General features: G+C 43.2%; 1 protein-coding gene across 1 annotated transcript; it reads left to right on the forward strand.

Annotated features, from left to right (window-relative positions):
• Positions 1-1,034: 1,034 nt before the first annotated feature.
• Positions 1,035-24,003, forward strand: LOC107151305 (sulfotransferase 2A1-like). The gene is made up of 8 exons (XM_048790634.1): positions 1,035-1,041; positions 3,602-3,607; positions 12,330-12,511; positions 13,571-13,779; positions 15,289-15,415; positions 18,295-18,389; positions 20,061-20,238; positions 22,834-24,003. The coding sequence occupies exons 3-7, from the start codon at positions 12,376-12,378 to the stop codon at positions 20,091-20,093; spliced, it is 600 nt and encodes a 199-aa protein (XP_048646591.1). The 5' UTR covers positions 1,035-1,041; positions 3,602-3,607; positions 12,330-12,375; the 3' UTR covers positions 20,094-20,238; positions 22,834-24,003.
• The last annotated feature ends 393 nt before the right edge of the window (positions 24,004-24,396 follow it).

The raw sequence follows: 24,396 nt of genomic DNA on the forward strand, positions 1-24,396 counted from the left end.
TAGCATGAGCTAAAAGTATGTCATCCATAAAATGAATAATATATGCATCAGGGAATTTTTCCCTCACAGGTGTGATAGCCTGTGCCACAAATTCTGACATAGGGTAGGACTGTTACGCATTCCCTGAGGCAGCACTTTCCAGCAATGTCTTTTGACTAGTTCTTTAAAATTAATGGCTGGGACACTAGAGGCAAACCTTTTCCAGTCATCTGGGTGCAAAGGTATAGAGAAAAAACATCCTTTTAGATCTACTACTATCAAATTATAATTTAAAGTCACAGCTGTAGGAGAAGGAAGCCCAGATTGTAATGCTCCCATAGGTTCTATAACACGGTTAATAGCTCTAAGGTCTTGTGATAATCTCTAATTGCCAGATTTTTTCTTAATTATAAAGATGGGTGTGTTCCAAGGGCTGAGCATAGTCTCTAAATGACCATCTTGAAGCTGTTCCTCAACTAACATGTGGGTTATTTTAAGTTTTTCCCCTGTTAGGGGCCACTGACTAACCCAGATTGGCTCTTCTGTGAGCCAAATGATCTTTTCTGCTGTCTTTTGGGTTGGGGAAAAGGTCAGTTCCCCTACCAAAAATTTTGGCTGGGTGCATTAATTAATCTCTGTCGAGGAGACTGGGTCATAAGTAGGTACTCATCCTGTAAATTTTTCTCAATTTCCCTAGGAGTAGATTCTTGATTAAGTTCCTCGAATGACCTGATAGAATTTGGAGTTACTCATAATAATCCTAAGCTGCTTAGGACATCTCTTCCCCATAGGTTTACCAGTATCGTGTCTAAAACATAAGGCCATTTGTCTGGTCCTCCCACAATTAAAACACCACTCGAGAATGGCGTCTCTGGGACTGGGGCTGAGGAACCTGCTTTAAAGCCATGGCAATGGTAAAACCTTGTAATTGGTGGGGCCAACGTCTGCCTGAAGGTGAATCAATTCTGAGATGCTCCTTTTTTTCCGATGAGGTCGGAGGATGTCCTGGCAAACTTCACTGGTGTTCTCAAACGCTAGCTGTTTAACTAGGAGTTCAGAAGTGTTTGAATCCTGATTGATCTGTTAGCTGCCTGGGGGAGGCGCACTTTGAAATTGGAGAATAGTTCTTCTGGGCCCTGCTTATCTTATTGCAAGCTAGACTAGTTTGATCTCGGGAAGAAATTTGCAGCCAAGCTTTTTTGGCCCATGCAGTAATCTAATCTTAAACTGCTAAATCATAGTCTATTTGTCTCTCTAAGTCTGCAAATTCTCTAGTTCCCTTTAATATTTCTAAGGGAGCTTCAAGATTTTGTCTTCTGTTTCTCTCAGCCTGTTGGTACAGAAATCAGTCCAGTGGGACCACCAGAGGAGACAGTCACCCCCCAGAGACAAGCCTTCACCATGGAGACCCAGTCGTTTGGGGGAAGAGGCTCCTGACATAGCAAATCGAGCAAGCTTTGTACAAATGGTGGGGTAGGCCCCAGGTACCGCAAGCGGTTTTTAGCTCTTAAAGGGAACTGCCACAGGCACGCGGACACGCTGGTTCTGCTCGTTAATCTGTTCAAAAACTGGAAGAAGCTGAAAACATGTAATGTCTTCCCCCACTTCCTGAGCTCTTCTAAGGCCACATTGTAATGGCGACTGCCAGTTCAGAGCAATGACTGAACCGTTCTCCTGGAGGTGAGCGGTGGAATTCAGATGGTGGGTGCTGGCCCAGCTAAATGTAATCTAGCAAAACCCTCCTCTATTTCTTCCTCATCTTCCGACTGAGTCCCCTCAGATTGTGACTCTTTTTTTGTCTGTTTCTTGTCCGTTTTGTTCCTCTCCATTTTGAATTTGCCTCACAGAAATTCAGTTGGGACTAGTCTCCTCTCTGGAACATGCCCCCCGTTGCTCCTCTGAGCTACTGAGTGGGTCTGGCAAAGCAGAGACTGAGCTTTTGATTTTAGGTCTTGCCCCAGGAAGCTTGTCTGGGACTCCAAGGCTGCAGACTGAGTGAAATTTGATTCCACCCTCAATCCCGGTAGGGAAAGAGAAAACCATTTTGAAGAAGTAGCCTTGGGCCGTTTCTCTTGCTCCCTGCTCCTAATTGTCCTCTGAAGTCCTTTTAATAGGTCCTCGGGGACCATTGGTCCTGATCTAGGTCATCAAAAAGACACATTGCCATCGCAGTCCAGACCTTCTGAACGCTCTCTATTGTACTTCTAGACAGTTGGCAGAGAGGTAGCCTTTATGTAATTTCCTACCTCGTCTCTCCAGGGACATAAATTCAGTAAATCTTACAGACAAAACCACGGGCACACCTCCCTAACCGTTTTCAGGAACTGGGCTAGCTGGCTCCTTTTCACTTGCTTTCCTTTCCGGTTGATTATTGTTTCCAAAATTGTTAAATACGTCTCTTTATCTGAAGACATGGAACTGCCCATGATAATTCTTTAACGTCTTTGGCTCTAAAACTGTCTGCTTCCTCTGTGACCCTTCAAAAAATTCATGGTCCAATAAATTTCCATAGCGCACTCTCTCAATCAACCTGGAAATTCACTTCTGAGTGGTCCCTCATTCTGGGCGCCACCTGCCGCCCCCTGATCAGCACAGGCAGCTGAACTTAAGGTTGCTCCTGTGAATTTCCAGGGACACCAAATAAAACACAGGCACTCACTTTACCTTTAAATCAAGCTTCAGGATGGCTCCTCCACTCTCAGCCAAAGCTCCCCAAATGGGAGAGCAAGGAAAGTCACGAGAGGCTGTCGAGAGAAAGCAGCACTTACGGAAGTGAGCTTTTATTGGGGAGACCCTCATTCTTAGAAAGTTCCATCCAAAAAAGGCCAGGAGGGGAAGGGTTACTAGGACAGGTGAGAGTAATTCAACCCCTGGGGCTGCAGGAAGGTACGCCTATGCCTGAAGACACATTCTGCTACTTCGAGGATCAGGGAAGTATCCAGGTCACTAAGAAAGTGACCAATAGAGCCTCTTGTAATCATGGGAAGGAGAATGCCAGTCCTTCAGCGAGACCACCCCCCACAATCAAGACACTTGCCATCTCGGCCTTTGTGCAGTATCTCTCTTCTTTGCTGCCCTAAAACTTTGGGTCAGGTTTCTGTGCAACTCTGCAGAAAAACAGAGTCATTGTTTCTCAAGTGGCTCATCTGGAACTAAAATGCAAGGTTGATTTGACCTAAATTTACCTACCTTATCTCCTCCCATGAAGGCTGAATACAGCAAAATAAAGTGAACCAACACAAGGTTCCCAACAGGCCTTGGGAGTGGCCCCAGAAGTCTCCAGTCATCAGTCCTTCCTGCCCACTCCCTGCCTGTCCCTTCCTCCCCACCTGTGTGGCCCTTTAGCACACTAGGCTCCCTGTCCTGGCTTTGCTGGTGAGTAGCTCGCATCTTCTCTGGCTTGCTAGATGTCCAAATAAATGTTTCTCACACCCAAAGAGCTTGGCCTCAAAATCTTGCCTTTTTTCAGTGCAAACTAAGTGAATTGGGTTCAGTGACAGTTCTGTTTTTAATTAGTGATGACATGACTTTCCTTCTTTAAGAACTTTGTAGCGATCTTAATTATTATCTGGGCTTTGTGCGGGTTTTCTTTGTGCCTGTGTTGTCCAGGATATGAGCAGAGGTTCTCGTTGCAGCATCACTGTTAACCCTGGCTCCACACACACCCATTTACTGTATCCAGGCTCCCAGTATGGAGAACTAAGAGATGGCACCATGCAGACTGTCTTGTTTACGCAACTTGCCTGCACAGGTATCTCCCATGCCATTTATTTTAGCTAAAAATAAACAAGCAGCAAAACATTTTCCTTGGGGGCATGGATAGGTCAGTACTTTGAGTTGCCTAAAACAAAAGTGGCCCATGAATTCAAGTATGATCATCGTCATATTCATTCTCTCTCTCTCCCTCCCTCCCTCCCTCCCTCCTTTCCTCTGCTCCTCTGTCTTTGCTTAACCCCAACCTGAATTATTTGCACTTTAGTGTTGAGAAAAACAACAAGCATTATCCCAATTACCTCAAACTCTGACTTTTTAAGAGAAGGATATTATTCAGAAAGCTTAGAACTAAAGTTAGAAACAGGTGAAAACAATAAAAAAAAATCATAAATTGTGGTGAGCCGTTCTAATTAGACCGTGGCCGCCATTAGAAGATGGCGCCGGCTTCCACTGTGGCCTGTGATAAACAACTCCTAATATGGAGAATTGGCACGCAATCCCTTACCACCCTATGAGAAAGGTCCACGTGGCAGCTTAAGATTGGTATGCGGGAGGCTTTATTAGGCTGTGCTTGGGCACTCGGTCGCAAGAAGATGATACATGACTCAAGGCCTGAATAAACTGCTGAAAGAAGAATCCTGTGTCGTGTTTTCCCTTGCCAGCAAGGGGTCGCGACAATAAATGAAGATGAAATTCAAATGAGTGACACCAACATCACAATCATCAAATTCAAGAAGGAATATAAACATAATGGTGGAAGAAAAGAAAAACAAGGTTGAAAAGATGAAGAACATTTCAGAAAATGGTTAGTTTCAGAAGACAGGCAAAGAAGATCAGACTTGGAAAAATTGCAGTTTCTAGGGAAGGATCAGATGTTTTTAATTAAGAGAACATTCATAAAATAGAAAAGTCTTAAGCTGATATATCTACAGGGGAAGCAACTAAGTGGATAGTCAATGCTACAAGGAAAACTATGTAGCTTAAATCATCCTGACAACTTCAAGCATTTACAAAGGACAAAGTTATTTAAAAGAACCTTACTTTGAACTTCTAAGTAATTCGAGATGTATGGTGCATTACTGTTAACCATAGGGATACAGGTGCCATGGAACAACAGAATACATTCCCCCAACTGTTATGCCAGATTCATGGGACCCCAATAGACCTCCAGGAGCCAAATCCGATGCAATCACACAAGAGTCTTTACTGCAAGCTCAAGCCTGGACTCACAACTATTCCTGACGCAACAGTCCCAGGGAGTGAGTCCCCATCCTTTGTTCAGTGAGATTTTATAGGTTTTGGGGGGTACTCTATGCATCACAACATCACACAGCAAATCATTCCATACGGCAGGAAAGTCAAACAACAACTCTTAACATTCATTAGCACATTCACTGTAGGGAACAAGTTGGGTAGGGGTGATGGGTTAGTACAAGAGGGGGATTCCTTTGAACTGACTGGGTTAAGCCATGAGTGGTGTACGTGCTAAAGTACATGGTTTCCCAACATGTTATCAACCACCATAAACTACTGGGGGGTCATCTGGCATCCCAGGTATTTCCCTGTCTCATGCTGATTGGAAGTTGCTAGGGGGGTTGCCTAACTGAGTCAGGCACAGCAGATCTCTCCTGTTATTTGCAGACAAACAACTCAGCAGGGTGGGTATGTGCCTAGTAAGGCTCTTTTGGTTTTTCTAAGGACAAAGGTCACGCCCCCTTCCTTGGACAGGCTTTGCTCTGAGGTAGAGGCTGGTTTCTCAAAAATGGAGTCACATTAATTTCTCACAACCTGCCTGTAAAACTGGACTCATTGACCCAATTCCCTCCTTCTGTCCTCCCGACCATCTCTGGTCTCTGGTCAGCACTATTCTGCTGTTCTGATGTCATCTTTTCTATATTACATTATAAGTGTAGTATTGGTTTTCCTGTGGCTGGCTTATTTCACTTATTATTGTCCTGCAAGTCCATCATGTGGCCACAAATAATAGGACTGCATTTTTTTTTGACTGAACATATTCTGTTGCTTATATGTGCCACACCGAATTTGTCCATTCGTCAGTTCACTGACATTTAGCTACCAGAGAATTTTATCAGGTGAGTGGAATATGTCACAACACCAACATTCAGTGGCAGAAAGAGTGAGGGAAATGCTATAAAACTACTCATATAAGTATGTGCACCAACAATTTTATATGCAGCCAAACTGTCCATTAAGTATAGTGTCCAGACAAAATTATGCAAATGAAGAGCTCAGTGATTGTTCTCACCTGCTAATCTGGAGGAATCCAGTAGGCATCAGCACTCTTCACTCTCCACATATAAAATACAGTTCTACCTGGACAGACACCAAGGCCCATGAACTTGGAGGGTAGTAAGTTAATGAACTTAGTAAATTCTGTCCACAAAGGTAAAATGGCCTGGTGACTTAGCTCCTGCCAGAATCAGATGACATGATATCTGGGTCCCCAGATAATATTTTACCAGTTGTGAGAACTTAGAAAGTTTGCTTAATTTTATAGGGCATGGTTTCTCCATCAATAAATTATGTTCATACCTTTGCATGCCATATGGAGTTTGGAGGTTTTATTTTATAGTAGAAAAATCATTTTTAAATGGTTGTTTTATTGTTATCAGTTGTAGTACTAGGAGCAAGTGTAGCGAGAATGCTTACATAAAACACTTCCTAAGCAGTTACCATGGGTTCAATTTAACTGGATTCATCCAATTATCCAATTATCTCAATTGAATTTATTAATTGGATTTATTAATGGATTTAATTGCTTGACACATTATATCATGTATAGTGCAACAAACTTATGAGTAAGATGCTATTGGTACCTGCATTTACACAAAAGGAAAGTGGGACAGAAAGCAGTGTACACCACACAGTGAATGTAAAAGCCAGCAGTTGAATCCAGAAACATTAACAAAAGAGACCGCATTTGTAAAATTACTAATTACGTAAGATGATGATTTTACTCAGTGGCAAAAATGTCAATCATATTCTGTTTTATTGAAACAGAGACATAGAGTTTTCTATCAAACTAAACATCCTCTAAACATAACATGTGTATTTTACTTATGCTTTTCCATCAACAATTAGTAAATCTGCCCCCCATCAGTGACTATAAAGGCATTGGGAACAGTTATCCAGGCAACCCACACACAAGGCTTTTCACCCTGTTCCAAGTACCAGAGATGGTTAACTGGACATCTCAGGCATCATTGCCAGCAAGACCTAAACTTAGCTCACAGGTTTTCAGAACCAGAGTACTAATTGAAGTACTCACTGGTGAAAACACACAGTCAAGAAGGTTAGCAATAGATAAGAGTTGGACATCATTCTCGCCTACTCTCTGGCAGACATGAGCATCAGAAATTCCTTATGACGATCACAGAGCAGGTCACAGGCACTAGGCTCATGGGCAGCAACAGTCATTCTTCTTCACAGCTCCACAGCTGCCCTGTTTGGGCCTGAATGCTCTCTCCACATAGAGTCCCAAATTACTCACACCAAATCTCTGAGGAAGGCCTGGTCTGTTAATTCAGCCAATGGCGGTTGGTCATGTGCTCATTTTCAGGCAGTGTCTTATCTGGCTGGAGGTAGATCGTTAAAGCTGCACATCTATGAAACACAGAATTCAACAACCCCTGTCACAGATACAGAGCGAGGCATTTAGCTAACGTGCCCACTAATATGGGGAACCCCAGGATTTGAGGTCAGTCTACCTGATGATGATGCTCACATATTCTCCACTAGATTGAGAGTTGCATTGCAAGATGTTCTAAATGCAAACAGCAGAAATATCTTCACTTTTGTAGAAGTTAAAAACTGACCCACTGCACACTCCCATTTCTACCAGAATCAATGGCAATTTTCATTGAACTTGACCTGTGATTGCTGGTTCCATATGGAAGATTGGGAACCCAAGTGCAGTTCTGCCATTGGTGGGGGTGATGACCTTCAGTAAGATTCTGTCTCCTTTTTACATTAACATGTTGTTGGTGCATGATGATCACAGGAATAGCTGGGTTCATGGTGATATATTCACACATGCACACAGCATAATTAGGTCTATTTTACTGCTGGACACCCCCCCCCCTCACATTCCCCTTCCCTTCTTTCATCCTTTCCCTGAAAATGGGGTTTATGTCATTGATCAGCTGGCTTTCCTTTTAGCTGACAGAAGCCCATGGGAACTAACAAAATGTAGGTGCATCTTTCAGCATTCCTGGAATCAGTAGGTCGCTATCTATGGGCCCCCTGGATGGGCGTGTTGCTTGAGCATGAGAAGCTGTTGGTCCCTAAGTCCCCTGGGCACTGAGAGTTCTCAACCAAGGATGAAACAGAGCTTCGATGGAACTTTGATGTGGTAGATATGAAGATTCTCTCATCTGAGTCCCTAAATCCTGACCCCATCCATGCAACCCACTCCCACATGTTAATCAGAAGGAAAGGGAGGAGTGGACCCTGGAGTCAGTGACTGTCCACTCCTATATCTGCGACTCCAAAGCAGATTCTTGTCCCTTAGAGTCAAAGAGCATTTAGTCCATGGTTTCTCAAAGTCCCTAACAGGCTATTATTTTTACACTGTATCTATTGGTAACAATGTAAAAGTTCTATTTTGAAAATGGTTCAAAGTGCAAATAGAGCCTGGGATATAGCTCAGTTGGTAGAGTGCTTGCCTTGATTGCACAAAACCCTGGGTTCAAACCCCAGCACCACAAAAAGAAAGAAAGAAAGATATCTAGATATCTAGATAGATAGATAGATAAAGAAATAATCTATTTAAAAATGCAAATAAACAAAAAATAATGGCTTTCTTCAGTCCCATGAATTGATCAGTAGCATTACTTGGCAGCACTTGCTATGGGGTCCTGCCCGTGAACTCATGCTCAGATCCTGATCTTCTTGTTCTCTGAAGGATTCCAAAATTGCTGAATACAAAGAAACTTTGGGTCACCAGTCACAATTTGCTTTTATAACCAGTTAATTTGTCAACAAAAAGAGTTAATGATTCTTTGAATCATTAATGATTCTTTTGACTTCCTTTACAGTAAGTGTGTTCAGTAACCTACTGGGATAAATGAAGCAGGCAGCTTGGGCAAGAGGCCACTCTGCTCCCTGTCACTCTGCCTCTGCATCTGCTTCTGTCTCCTTTTTATTTTCTTACAGGTATAAACATGGCTGTGCATGTATTGCTATTTATTATGCTGATTTGAATTCTTTTGAATAAGTACCAAGGGGTGTTAGAGTTGGGTCACGTGGTGGCTTTGCTCCTAGTCTTTGAAGAACTTTCATTTGACATTTATTAATTGGAGTATTTGGTTATTAGAAATAAGATTTTTTTAGTTCTTTTTACATTCTGTCAGAAGAGTTGCTGGCAAAGTTTTCTTCCCATTACTTGCATCTTTCTTCACAGACTTGCTTCCATTGCTCTGCAGAACTGGTTTAATTTGGTGTCTATTTATTGATTCATTGTTTGATTTCCTAAATTTTAGGAGACTTATTGAGGAAGTCAGTGCCGGGAACTATACGTCAGAGAATTGACCCTATGTCTTCTTATAACAGTTATAATGTTTCTGGTCTGGTTCTAGGTCTTTGACCCACTTTGTGTTGACTTTTATATTAAGGTGAAGTACAGGGATCTACTTCATCGATTTCTTGTAAAATCTCCCTGGGTGACATGTTTGGACCACCCTAGCAGAGGGACTAGACAGGAAGGACAGATTGTAACAGTACAGTCAGAGCCTCCTGTGCCACCAGGGATAACTGCAGACCGTACACAGCAGGCACTCAAGGGCACTGGGGATAACAGTGACCAGTGAAGCACTGACTCATGGGTCACCCAGCATTTCCATATAGAGAACATGAACTTGGTTACCACTGGGAACAAGCATAGTGCAGCACAGAGCTGGACTTGGGGTCACCCAGGGATCACTGTAGTCCAGTGGATGCTGGACTCTGCTTTCCCTCAGACATAACACTGGTCCACGACAGGCCATGGACAGAAGTTCTGTACTGAGCATGGACTCTGGTGACACTGTGGGATCCAGCAGAGAGCAATAACTGGGGTCACATCTGGTGACAAATGTAGGCAGAGGGTGCTTCAGAGGAACTATATGTAAGTGTCATCACACTCTTGACACATGGATGCTTTCCAATAAAGTAACCATTTTACCAAAACTGCTAAATGGACACTTCTCAGAAGAAGAAATACAAATGGCCAACAAATACATGAAAAAAAAATGTTCAACACCCCTAGCAATCAGGGAAATGCAAATCAAAACGACATTGAGATTTCATCTCACTCCATCAGAATAACAATCATCAAGAACACAAATAATGAGTGCTGTGGAGGATGAGGGGGGAAAGGGTACACTCAAACATCGTGGGTGGAACTGCAAATTAGCACAGCCACTCTGGAAAGTCCTATGGAGATTCCTCAAAAGACTAATGGAACCCCAAGGTGACCCAGCAATCCCACTCCTTGGTATTTACCCATCTCTAAAGTCAGAATACTAGAGCGACATTGCTGCATCAGTGTGGATAACAGCATCACTCACAAGAGCCATGTTTTGGAAGTAGCCCAGGAACACATCAACAGGCGAATGGATTAAGAAAATATGGCATTATAGACACAGAGGAGAATTAGTAAGTCATGACAAAGAATGAAATTGTGGACTTTGCTGGTAAATGGATGTAACTGGAGATTGTCCTGCTAACTGAAATAAGCCAGACTCAGAAAGTGAAAGGTTAAATGTCCTGCTCATATGCAGAAGATAGAGCAAAGCATGGGGGAACTCTGGGGTGGGGGCTTTGATATCATAAAGATAGAGGGAAGGTGAGTGGAGAAGAAGAAATAGACTGAGGGGGTAGGGAGGGGTGGAAGGGCAAGCAAGTGCAGAATGAAATGGATAAAATTATGCCATGAGCATGTATAAATACACCACAGTGGGTTCACCTTCATGCATATTGATAACGCATGAATACATAAATAAATACTAGTAGGTAGAGGAGGAAAAGTGGGGACGGAGGGCATAGTCACTGGGCACAGAATGGGAGTGAGTTAAATTCCATGTCTGTATGGTTATGTTAAAATGAACACCACTGCAATGTTGAACCCCAGTGCACTAATAAGAGCTTAAGAAAGTTAAGCATTTTACACTGTTGGGTGGGTGGATTCAGGACTGCCTCATTCGTTTCATAGGCTTGGTGGGATGATGTAACGGGTCACAGGTATTAAATGTTCAGAATTCTACAGAGACATGTCAGCCCTCCATTACTGTTGGACATTCACAGTGTCACAGGGTCACTGTGAACGTGACATATTTCTCTAAAATTATCTGACAATACGAAGAATAAAACAAAATTTGTGAAACGGTTTTCCCTTTTAAAAAAGGTAGCTCTTGTGGCTGGGCTTGTGACGCCGTGCTAGAGCACTTGTCTAATATGTGTAAGGCCTGGGTTGAATCCTGAGCACCACACAAAATAAATACATAAGTAAAAGGTTTAAATATAAATCATTAAATTAAAAAAAGGTAGCTCCTTTTCTTCATGTGCATATTATTCTGTCAGAGAACAGGTACCCCTCTGCAATTTTGCCTAATTGGATCCACTTTTCCTTCAGCCAGAATACTACTCATGCCCAGTTGTTGGTCATTCTCCCCAAGATACACTCAGCAGTCTGTGGCCACCTGAGATTTAGGGTCAGTATCAACAGCTCCTGGTGTCATACACAAGTTCTCAGTCTATTGATACACCCAAGAATTAAGAGGGAAAGTGGCAATGATTTTGCTCCTGGTTATCATACATTCTACATGAAACACTGTTGCGTCCAATGTGGGGCTTACATTCATTAGACGGTTTTCATTTTAGCTGACAGAAGACCATGGGGACTGACAAAGATGTAGGTGCATCCTGAAGCATTCCTGGAATCAGTAGGTGGCTATTTATGGGCCCCCTGGATGGGCGTGTTGCTTGAACATGTGGAGCTGTTGGTCCCCGAGTCCCATGGCACTCAGAGTGCTCGACAAGGATGAAACAGAGCTTCAATGGATCCTTGATGTGGTAGATATGAAAACTCTCATCTCAGCCCCTAAATCCTGACAGCATGCAGCCCACTCCCACAGGTTAATCAGAAGGTAATGGAGGACTGGACCCTGGAGTCCAGTGACAGTCCACCTCATATCTGCTGCCTCTGAAGCAGGTTCCTGCCCTTTAGCCTGAGAGTCTTCAGTCCACTGTCCCTCTGTCTGCTTCCAGGCTACACTGTATCAATTACACTGTATCAGTCGGTTGCATGTAAAAATTCTACTTTGAAAACTCTTCAAATGCAAATAAATGAGAAAGAGTGGCTTTCTCAGGTCTCAGGGATTCATCAGTGGGATTATTTTGCAGCACTTGCCACGGCGTCCTGTCATGAGATCATGTTGAGGTCACAGGGCTCATGTTCTCTGTATGAGTCTAAAATTGATCAATACAGTGAAACTTTAGACTACCAGTCACAATTTGTTTTATAACCAGTTAATTTGACCAAAAAAAGTTAATGAATCTTTTGAATCATTAACTTTTTTTTTTTAACTTTTGTTAAAGTAAGACTAGGTTTAAAGTCCAATCTCACTATCTCCCACAAGGTCCAATGGTGTGAACCTCAGCACCGGGCACAGAGAAATCATCATCATGACAGATGGCTACCTGTGGTTTGAAGGGTTACCTTTCCCCCGTGTTGGTTGGAGCTGTGATGGTCTAAAAGAAGCATGTACTAAATTTGTGATAAAGGACGAAGACACAGTAATGGTGTCATACCCTAAGTCAGGTAAGGAAACTAGAAAGGAACTGTCCATGAGAACGGCGAGGGCTGTGTTCCTCCCCTGCTCAGCAGATGGAGTTCATGACCTCTACAGCCAGTGAGCCCTGCTTGGAGGAGGAAGGGGCAGTGCCCCAGGCCACTTCCACTCAGACTAGGACACAGTGACATAAGTGCTCAGCAGGGGTCAGCTAAGCTACTGCAGGAAGATACAGGAGTGAATCCTAATGTCACCCAGGCATCTGTGTGGTGGCCTGGGAGGGGGGTGGCAGAGAATGACCAGTGAGCACTTAAGGGTGAAATACCAGCTCCATAGAAATGAAAGAGGGAGTGGGAGGCCATGGGGTGAGGAGGGGGATTTTAGAGCAGGAGGGTCAGCATGGACAAGGGCTGGGAATCAGACAGGAGCCTGAGAAATTCAAGGGACTGAAAGGACATGCATCATAAATCTATGTGGTGGGCCTGGGGGCAGGGGCATTGCAAACAGGGCGAGGATTGAGGCCAGTGTCCTTGGAAGGGGCACTGTGCTGGGAAGTCAAGGGAAAGGGGAACATATAAAACTGACCTCAGCAAACAGCCAAGAGGTGGAGCAACCTAAAATCCTTTCATAGATGAATGCATAACAAAATGTGGCGTGTTGATACAATGGGATACGATTCAGCCTTCACAAGGAATGTCTGACACCCTCTATAACACAGATCAATCTAGAGGGTCTTATGCTAAATGCAGTATGTTGGGCACAACAGGACAAATGCTATAGGATCCCATTGGTGCAAAATACCTAGTGTATTCAAGTTCATGGAAACAAAAAGCCCAATGGTGGGTTTCAGGGTCAAAAATATGGAGTTTTAAATAGGGAAATGTTGTTAAGGAGTATGTTTTTTCACCATGAAAGGTTTCTCAACATTGATTGAGCAAAATGAGGAATGTGCTTAACAATGTTAAGCACCACTCACAGCATGCTTAAAATGGGTATGAGGTAAAGTTTATGTTATGCATTTCATCATTATGTGTTTGTTCACAATCCAGGTTGATATGAGTGACTATCAGTTTTCCTTCCTTATCTAGGATCCCACTGGGTGATTGAAATTCTCTGTCTGATTCACTCCAAAGGGGATACCAAGTGGATTCAATCTGTGCCCATCTGGGAACGTGCACCCTGGTTAGAGACAGATGTAGGCTATAAAATGTTAAATGAGAGAGAGGGCCCACGGCTCCTGGCCTCTCACCTCCCCTTCCATCTCATCCCCAAGTCTTTATTCACTTCCAAGGCCAAGGTCAGTGCCTAATGTTTGATCAATGCCTTTTTTCCCTTCCATGTGCCTAGATAATCCCTGCAGATCTTGCTGGGAGTCTGCTTATTGGTAAATTGGGTGAGAAATAACATTCTCAGATATGAGGTGTGGTTGACGTGGCCACAACAAGACCACACTGAGGGCCAGGATGTGGACCATTACACAGATTACCTTGCCAGATTCAGGAAAGTCACGGGCTAATGCCAGAATCTTAGAAAACCACTCTCCTGTGCAAGCAGAATTTACAATCTACACCGGATTATCCCAGCCTTGCAGCTCTTTAAGACGTCAGCCTGTATTAATTCAATAAAAGCCTCCTGCCAGGTAGGTGGAAGCAGAGAGGTCAGTGGTGCCCACATGGGAGTGGAGCACGCACACATTGAAAAAGCATGGATCCAGGGGCGGCTCAGGAGTGGTGGCCAGCTATGTCTCCATGGCAGCTCAGGGCACGCCACTGTGTCTTGTGATTAGCAGCCACTGCAGCCTCCCTCTGGCTGACAGATGATCAGCACAGACCAGGGATATCCCAGATGTGATGTGCCACAGACTCTCTTTAGAAACACACCTTTTAAAAGTGTTTTTTGACTTCAGAAATTTTTCATGGTTTTGTTTAAACAACACCAAGAAATCTAGAAAAATAATCTCCTGTCTTGGAAATGTCATAAAGTGTCTAACAGTGAGGCTGCCCCAACAGACCCACTTCCATGTCTCCTGTTGGGTTGCTTTAACCCCTGCCTGATTAAACTGGGGTCTAAGGAGACACAAGACCTCCAATAACAACACCAGGAAAGTTGGTGCAAATACAAAGTCAATTTCTGATGTTCAAGTACAAAATGGTGAGTGTGTGTGTTTGTGTGTGTGTTCACTAATCTTGAACACCAGCCTCTTCCTATGCACATATGTACACAGTTGGGAAACTATCACCCAGACCAGATTAGACTTTTCTACTATCCAGAAAGTCTTCCCATGCTCTTCCTACCAATCAGTGCCCCACACCTGAGGAAACCACTCCCTGCACTTCAGCTACACATTACTTTTGTTTATTCTTGAATTTGTATAAAGGCATTCATGCAATTTAGATGTCACATCTGTGAGATTCCTGGATGCTCTTGAGTGTGAGAATGACTGTGTGTTGCTATGAATCTGAATATACCAGAACTGATTAACCCATTCTGCTGTTAGTGATCGTTCTGGGAATGCACACACACACCCCTCCCCACTAACCACTTAAACCTTTCCAGCAGCTTCCCATGTGGAGTAGACTAATATCCCAGAAAGAAGAGACAAAGTCTTCCTCTTCTATTCCTGCACACGAATAGTAATAGGAACGTTAAAGTATTTCATTGATGAATGTTATACTTAATTCATTAAAGGAGCCCATTGATGTTTATTAGTAGAGCTTAAGTAATAACTGCCTGGATACAGTATGATCAAGGCGGGAAATGACCAACTGAGGCTGATTTTTCATTCCTCATTTTTCCTTAATTCAAGGTGATATATGTTATGAGAAGTCCCAAAGATGTTCTTGTGTCAGGTTATTATCATCGGTCTGTGACAAAACTGAGTAAGAACCCAGAGTCACTGGAACAATATTTTCAATGGTTCTTGGAAGGAAACGGTGAGTGTTCTGTGACAGATTTGCTTCCTCTAGTTTCCTGGCCTTTCTCCTACTTTTGTGAAATCCCTTTTGAATTCTCTTTCTGTCTCCTTTCCACATGTTAGGAAAACAGACCACCCTTGGCTTTGTGAGTGTGGCTTGTTTCAAATACTATGCTGTTCTCCAACCCACCCATTTTCCTGCAAATGACATAATTTAGTTCTTCTTGATGATTGAGTAAGACCCATCATGTGATGTGACATATTTATTTGTCTGTCCTAGAGTCAGGGGACACCCAGGCTGAAGTAGCTGCTGGGAGTTGGACTGCTACCAACATGGGTGTGCCTGTCGCTGTAGTGCGCTGACTTTCATTCCTTTGGGTAAATACCATGGAGCTCTGTGACCAGATCATATGGTGGCTCCATTCCTAGTCTTTTGAGGAAACTCCACACTGATTTCCATGTGGTTGTGCTAATTTCCAATCCCAACAGTGTGTAAGTGCTCCCTTTCTCTCCCATGCCTGCCAGCGTTTATTATTATTTATTTATTGTGTTCTTGATGATTGCCATTCTAACTGGAGTGAAGTTGTTAAAAATGTTGGAATTTTTTTTCATAAAATTTTTGGCCATTTTCTTTCTCCTTTTAGAAATGATTGTTCATTTGCCCACCTACTCATTGGATTATTTGGTTTTTGGCGTTAAGACTTTTGAGTTCTTTATATATTCTGAATGTTAATCCTCTTTCCTCTCTCCTCTGTCTCGATTCCTTTGCTGTTCAGAAGCTTCTTAACTTGATGCCAGTCAGCAATTCTCGGTTTTCCTTCCTGAGCATAGAAGTCTCTGGAGGAGGCCGAGCCTGCACCTGGATGTTGGAATACACGCGCTGTGTTTTCTGCTAGTCCTTGTAGTGTTTATGGTCCAATCCTGTGTTTTTTCATCCACTTTGAGTTGAGTTCTGCAGGATTTCGCTTCAATCTTCTGCATGTAGCTATTTAGTTTTCCAAGCAGCAATTATTAGACTGGCTATGTTTCCTCAGTATTGGCTTCTGGTGTCTTTGTTAATGGTCAGATGATGCCATTGTGTGGTTGCCTCTGTGTCTTCCATTCTCACCCATTGGTCTATGTGTCTGCTTTTTTTTTTTTTTTAAGAGAGAGAGAGAGAGAGAGAAAGAGAGAGAGAGAGAATTTGTTAATATTTATTTTTTAATTTTTGGTGGACACAACATCTTTAATTTTTATTTTTATGTGGTGCTGAGGATCTAATCCAGTGCCCCGTGCATGCCAGGTGAGCATGCTACCGCTTGAGCCACATCCCCAATCTCCTATGTGTCTGTTTTTATAGTAACAATTTTTTGTTACTATTTCTTCTTAGTATGATTTGAGACTGGGAAGAATTTAAAAAGTGATTAACTTCAGCACTATTCGTGTTTGTGTGTGTGTGTGTGTGTGTGTGTGTTGGGGATTAGACCCAGGGCCTTGCCTACGCCAGTCAAGTGCTCTACCACTGAGCCACACACCTGCACTTCACCATAGTTCATACTGCTGAGAAAGGCTTTGAATTTTTGTTTGTCATTTAATTGGGGATTGTTTCTTCTATTTCTGTCTAGAATGTCTTTGGTGTTTGATGGGGATTTCATTGAATCTGTAGAATTCTTTGGGTAATATGGCATTTTTGATTCTGGTCATTTAAGAATATGGAAGGGCTTTTCACCTTCTCGTGTCTTCTTCAGTCCCTGGTTTGTCAAGGGTTCTGCATGAGGTCTTCCTCCTCTTTGGGAAGATTATGCTTAGGACTTTTGTGTTGTTGTTTGTTTGCTTGTTTTGGTACCAGCCAGGAATTGAAGTCAGGGTCCATCGACCACTGAGACATATCCCCCCATTTTCTGATATTTTATATAGAGACAGGGTCTTGCTGAGTTCCTTAGGGCCTCACTAAGTTGCTCAGGCTGATTTTGAACTTGCCAACCTCCTGCCTCAGGCTCCCAAGCTGCTGGATTTACAGGTGTGCACCATGCACCTGGCTACCTAGGTATTTTTTGAGACCATTGTGAATGAAAAGCATTCCTGATTTCTTCCTCAGCAGATTCATCATTGTTATGAAGAATAGTTCTGGATTTCGGTGTGGTGATTTTGTATCCTTCTACTCTGCGGAGTTGGTCATCAATTCTACAAGTGTTTGGGGAGAGCTTTTTTGGGTATTCAAAGCATGGTATCCCATCATCTGCAAACACTGATAATTTGGCTTCATTCTTTCCAACTTGTATTTTCTTTTCCTTTTCTTTTTTCCTTCTCTGGCCTGCTTTCTCTGACTAGAGTTTTAAGACGTTTATTGAATGGGAGATGTGACAGTGGACATCCTTGCCTTGTTCTGGATCCAGGAGCAAAGCTTCCAGTTTTTCCCAGGTTAGCATGATGTTGGCTTTGGGCTTGTCACAGATAGCCTTTAGGATGCTCAGCCAAGTTCTTCTCTCAAGGCAAAATCTATTGATGTGGTAAAATACATTTATGAGTTTGCATAAGGTGCACCCACCTTACATCCCCACAATGAAATCAGCATGTTGTGATGTATGACCTTACAGTGTTAATACAACATGTCTTGTGTTTAATCTTAATGTTGAAAAGGATTTTCTAATATTTCAATAAGGTTTTCTGTATCTGTGTTCATGAGGAATATTGGTTTGTTAATTTCTTACTTGATGTGTCTTTCTCTGGTTTGGGTATCAGTATGATACTGGCTTCATAGAATTAATTCAGGAATCTTTCCCTCTGTATTTCATTACCTAATGTGAACAGCATTTATCAATTATACATGAATCAAGGTGTCAGGGTATGAAGAGTGACATGGACAGTCCAGCCTCTGTTTGGCAGTGTGTAACCTGCACCCATGTGCCTACCCCACAGTGGCCTATGGATCATGGTTTGAGCACATTTGTGGCTGGATGTCCATGAGAGACAGGGAGAATGTCCTGCTGCTGAGTTATGAAGAGCTGCAGAAGGTGAACCCCCTCTCAGGGTCAGCACCTGGCAGCCCTGATTGCTGCCCCTGATATCCCTGGTCCTCAGAGTCTCCACTCTACCTTCCCTGTCACAGTGTCGCCTCCCAGAGGTCAAGAAGAGTAGTGAACTTTGATCTCCATTGCTCGCTCTGCTTCTGCCTGACCCTCTCCAAGCTCCAATCTCTTTCTTCACATCTTCAATCTATTACATCTGGCAACATCTGAAGTGCCCTTCCACACCCAGGCAGAGGGCAATGGCTTATGATTGCACCTGTGGCTGCCAAGGTCTCTGCAGGCAGGACCTATGATGCTGACAGAACCCTCGTCATTAGAAGAAACTGGGCAGAAAGCATTGATCCCAGAGTTGTGTCCACCTTTCTGGCTTCTCCTCTTGACTGACAAAGTGACATGAATGTGAGATATCACTTTGTGTAGCTATTCTGAGGGGTCAGGGGCTGGAGTAACAGGAAAGTCCTGCAGATGATGCTCAGCCCTGGTGGGTGGCTGCAGGGTACAGCTGGGAACAGCAATGACTTCCAGTGACCTGAGGCACAGGGTGGTGACTGTGGAGAACAGTAATCAATCATACATTTCAAATTAGCAAACGGAAAAAATTTTGAATGTTCCCAACTAAATATAGGATTTATTTCTGAGTTTGTACATGTGCCACATTCAAAGGTTAGGTCATCCTACATCAAATAGATCCCGATTCTAACTTTATTTTTCTGATGGTGTAGAAAAATGCCACACTGAACAGCACAAAGCTGCACAGTTCTGTGTGTGATTTTTAGAGGTCCAGACATAGCTGAAAGCTTTAAGATTTTTAGAAAATTTCTTCAGAACTGTTAAGCAATGTAAGAAAAAGTAAAAGACTGAAAAGACCTTTAGAGAACAGCTGGCCTGTGAGTGTGTCTTGGGGACAGAGAAGGTGCCACAGGCACAGGCATCTGCTTCCCTTGGAGAAAGGACCCTAGTCACCTTCCTGCAGCTGCTTCCTGTTCTGCTGGGTTCTCAGCATGAGGTCAGTTCTCACCAAGGACCTTGATGCCACCTCCAGCCACCTCAGCAGCAAGCTCCCACACGTCCCTGTGATTCTCCACTCAAACCACATGTTTTTTTAAATTATTGCCACAGTTGTGCGTCTTCTTGTTATATAGTGACTGGGGATCATGAAAAAAAAAAAAAACACTACTAATAAAGGCTGGTTGTGCCACCAGGAAGGTCTAGGATTCCAAGAAATCCTCCTTATAAAGATCTACTTCCTTGGTGTGATCTCCCAGGAATACACATCAATAATCATGGGTCAATTTTAGGGAGACATTTTAAAGCCCGATGGTTATTCAATGTCAGTTAAGGATTAGTCTTTGGGGGATTTTCTCCTTGCTCATGTTGCAAGGACATTCTTTAGACGTCCGACACCTGCCTTTGGGGTGTCCTGAGCTCAGCCTCCCTGGGAAGCCCCTGTTGATCATCACGTCACCACATCCTTCACTCCCTCTGCTGGCCCCTTGCTCTTTCTCCCTCCATCCAGCACCCACTTCAGTCTTTTCCCATTTTGAGATGTCGTCCTCTCCTCTTCCTCCCCCACACCCCTCCTAACACTTCTGTTCCCATTTCCCACCTCTGCTGTCCTTCCCGTTCAGAGCATCACTCTTGATTGTTCACATGTAGGACCCAAGAAGCACCATAGAGAGGATCTGTTAGTTCCTGGGAAAGAAGTTGACTCCAGAAGAACTGGACTCCGTCCTCAAGAACAGCTCCTTCCAAGTCATGAAACAAAACAAGATGTCCAACTTTGAAATACTGTCTGAAACTTTCACTACTAAGAATTTCAAAATTACTAGAAAAGGTAAAATGCTGTGGTATCACAACGTATGAGAACGCTTGGAGGGCATTCTGTGTTCACCGCCTGACATTAAAGGTGAAGGAGTTGGACCTTTTCAACTTTAACCATTCATGGCCCAGAAAGCCTCTCGTGCCCTTGTGGGAAAGCTGTGTTCATGGGACTGGGATGGGCTGCAGGTACCTGGAGAAGGTTGACCCCGTCTTGGGGAGGAGGGGGCGGTTCTGGAGATGGTGGTGTCTGGGCCACTCCACTGGTGTTTGAGCACTGCCCTAAAGAGAGCACTGCCCTAAAGAGAGAGATACACAAAGAAAGACCAAATTGGAGAAAGTGGGGAGTGGGTCATTTGCTCTGAGACATTGTAAGGCCTCTTTTCTATGAGGAAAGATGAATCATATCTACATGTTTGGAATCAGGCCTATTGAAAATATCTGCTCCGAGTAGAACCTGTTTTTCCCAAGTTTACGTGCACCTGGAATGGTAAACCATGGAATCAATATACCAGATCCTTCAAAGGATATTCAATAGGTCAGGATTCCTGCCACAGAGTGCCTGGAGCACAGAGCCATAAAACAGAGGACTGGGCCGGGGAGGTAGGTGAGAGCCCATGCCTAGCAGAAGAAATCAATAAAGACTGTTCTACTAATGAAGATACCAATGAAAGTGGGAGTAAGAATGAGTGGTTATAGGAGAGCCATTGCCTATTAGAAATTCTGCTACTTGATATTCATTTGGGTGCTGGGTTTCTGTTCTCACAACTAAAAGGCTCAGGGGTCACTCCAGTTGAACTGGGCTAACTGGGCTGCACAAAATAACCACACAAGAGTCACAAATACCTTTTTCATTGGGGTCGCTGTGATGGCTCCTCTGACCCTAAGGGTCCACAGGAAGAGAGAGAGCGAGAGCACACACTCTTATTGAGGAGAAGCTATTCAAGTGAGGCCAGGGGTCAGGTTTCAGGGGGCTGAGTCTATCTTCATGATGTCCACTGTCAGCAGGTTGACTGACACCTGGGTAGGCCTGACCCAAGGGCACAGTAAGAGAAGGGGACACACACAAGACACTTCCATGGAAGATTCTATCCTAAACAGGGCAAGGGGTAATATCACAAAGGAACAGGTGAGCGTAACTTCACCCCTGGGGCTGTAGCAAGACACACCCATGCACCAGACACTGACCCTCGAACCCAAGAAGGATGGGGAAAGCTCTGCCACATTTATGTGACTGAGCGCCTCAGCACCCAGCCGGGGAGTGTGACTCAATACGTGCAAGGTTGGTCTCCCACATTTGGGTTAATTGTTTATAAGAGTATATTAGTTTAGATGTCATTAAATATTTCATTAATTATTTAGTTTGGGCTGGTAGGTCAAAATTAATTTATGTTATATATAATACTGTGACCACATAAGTAAAGGGTATGACTTACGTCCATATCTTTAGCTTCCCATCCACCCACCACTCAGTAACCCCTCCAAGGCTTTTTAAAAAAAATCCTTTTCTGGAAAACAAGGTATTATGCTAGTATATTACTCTTTATTTATCCTTTCAAACATTTGTTATTGAGCATATACTATGCCATTCCATTAAGTACTGATTCTTAGGTAATTTATAAAAATGATTTCATATCCTGATATCTCAGAAATGCATACCTTATGCACATTCAGAAAGGAAGTACAGAGCTGGGGTGGTGGCTCAGAGGGAGCGAGCTTGTCTAGCATGCCTGAGGCACTGGGTTCCTTCCTCAGCACCACATAAAAATAAAATAAAGATATCGTGTCCCCCTATAACTAAAAAAATAAATTATTTAAAAAAGGAAGTACACAGAACGTATCATGTTTGATCATTGCTATGAACGAGGATGGAGATGTACGGTTCTGAGCTGAGAGCCCCACTGAGTCACTGCAATGGAGTAAACATTTGAGTGAGGCCAATGGACAGAGGTGAAGGTGTCTGCTAGGACAGCACTCTGGGGTCAGGAGCAGGAAAGGTAAACACCCTGAGGAGGGGGCAGCCTGGCAAGTCTGAAGCTGAATCAGAAGACTGTGTCATGGAGCCGAGAGAGCAAATGGGCAGTCCCAGGGACGGAGTCCCAACCAACAAGGACCCTTCACCTAGAGCCTCAAAGCACCAGGGAACTTGGCTGAAGGAGAGTGGACGTCCTGGGAGACTCTGACCCCAAGGGACTGGAGCCACTGGATCTGGCAAGGGGTCAACATGGGTTCCTTGTGCAGAAGGAATGATCACAGGGATTGGCCAAAGCAGAGACACTAGGTGTGACCTGCTCTCATCACCCAGGTCAGAAATTTTGTTAGCTTGGGCCAAAGGGCTCAAAAAACAAGTGGTCAGACTTAGTTCCAGTCCAGATGTTCTGATTTATAGTCAGGATCGCTGCTTGTGGATTCTGTGCAGGATGGTTTGGGAGAGAAGGGCAGTCAGGACACACTTTTCAGACAGGTAGAAGGGGAAATGCGCATGGTGGCCAGGGGAGAAGGCCTCACCAATGACCCAGGGGTCACTCTGCTGTCTTGACAGAGCAAGGAGGAGGTCTCCATCTTAAGACCTATCCCTAGATCTGATCTGTGTCTACTTCATGTTTTCTAGGCATCTCTGGGGACTGGAAGAATCACTTCACAGTGGCCCAAGCTGAAGCCTTTGATAAAGTTTACCAGGAGAAGATGGCGGGTTTCCCCAAAGAGCTGTTCCCATGGGAGTAATGTCCTCCCCAAATTCCAGATTTTATATGGATACTGACATTGGTTTCCTGTCCTGGGACATGTATACATCTTGATGGTTCTTAAGATAAAACACATTTCTAAAAGGAAGGGGGAAGGAAGGTTAGGTAACATAAAGAGCCAGTGAAATATAAAATGATAGATGAGGAAAAGGAGTCTAGTCCTATAGAGAAAGGACAATGGGAGAGGGAGGGTCCTGGCGGGGAAAGTGGGATCATGCACTAAAATGGATTCCCATGCACCAAGGAGTTTTTCCAAATGAACCCAACATATGTATACGTACAAAGCTGTGACAAAAATTTAAAAATGTGCTTCTTCATTCTGGAGTCTTGAATCATATATTCTTCTTTCTCTGATCACTTGCTTGTAAAAATTACTGGGACTTCAATATTCACTTCATCACATTCTAGCCCTTAAAATGGTCTTTGTAGTATTTCAAACACACAGATGCTTACAAACATAATATGAATATTACCCACCATGGTGTCTACTTTTAAATGAAGAAATACAATACAGGAGTAGTTAAGGTTCCTTTTCTGTTACGTGTATCACCAGCATTTATGATGATGATGATGTAGAGGAGTATAATTTCCAACCTACATTTGTTTTAATTCCTGGTGTGTGTTACAGCATCAATCAAAAGTGGTATGAATAAAACTTTTAATACTTACATAAATGGTGAATGGTGCAATATATTCATAGACTCTCATTTCTACTCAGCATTTAAGAGATGGTTTTATGTGAGCTGACATGTATAGAGTCGTTCCGAATTAAATTGAGCCTTGGGACACAGTTGAGTCACCTGTTCTGCTGTAAATGACTCTGGGTTTGTCCCTCACCACTTCTCCCACATTTAAAGCAGTGTCTGGAAGCATAAGAAAAACAAAGGTAGGAGGTGTCCTAGGATGTACATTTAGTACTGAACTGTTCTGACGTTTAGTCTGACTGGTAACTTATAGGCCTTTTATGGGTGATACCAAAATTTCTCCAATAATCTTGTAATTAATGTAATATTTAAATAAACTTTTTTGCCACTGCCTGCTTTGAGTTTGGTGTGAAATTCACTAATTTGGAGGACATGCAGCTGAGCTATATAGTATTGGTCTCCCATTTCGAGGTGTTGAAGACCTTGGAATTTGAACAGAAACTTTTTAACTGCTAGAAAAAGGCATGGGGTCATGTCTCTGACATATAGTGGCAGGTATCGACTTCCTCAATAATACACCTAAAATATAGAAAATAGAACAAAGGTTAACAGAAAGATACCAAATTAAAAGATTCCACATAGCAATGGAAGCAAGTATCTGAAGTAAGATACTAAAGAATGGGAGAAGATCATTGCCAGCTACTCTTCTGACAGAATGTAATAAGAACTCAAAAAAAAAAAAAAAAAAAACAACTTAACACCAAAAGCAGAATTATTTTTTAAATA

Source organism: Marmota marmota, unplaced genomic scaffold (genome assembly GCF_001458135.2).
Source record: "Marmota marmota marmota unplaced genomic scaffold, marMar, whole genome shotgun sequence".
Taxonomy (NCBI): Eukaryota; Metazoa; Chordata; class Mammalia; order Rodentia; family Sciuridae; genus Marmota; species Marmota marmota.

Bases quoted from the DNA above. Each gene is read 5' to 3' on its own strand.
- LOC107151305 (XM_048790634.1), top strand. From the start codon at position 12,376: ATGACAGATGGCTACCTGTGGTTTGAAGGGTTACCTTTCCCCCGTGTT. The intron at 12,512-13,570 runs GTAAGGAAACTA...TTCCTTATCTAG, and splicing joins GGTGTCATACCCTAAGTCAG to GATCCCACTGGGTGATTGAA. The intron at 18,390-20,060 runs GTGAACCCCCTC...GTTCACATGTAG, and splicing joins GTTATGAAGAGCTGCAGAAG to GACCCAAGAAGCACCATAGA.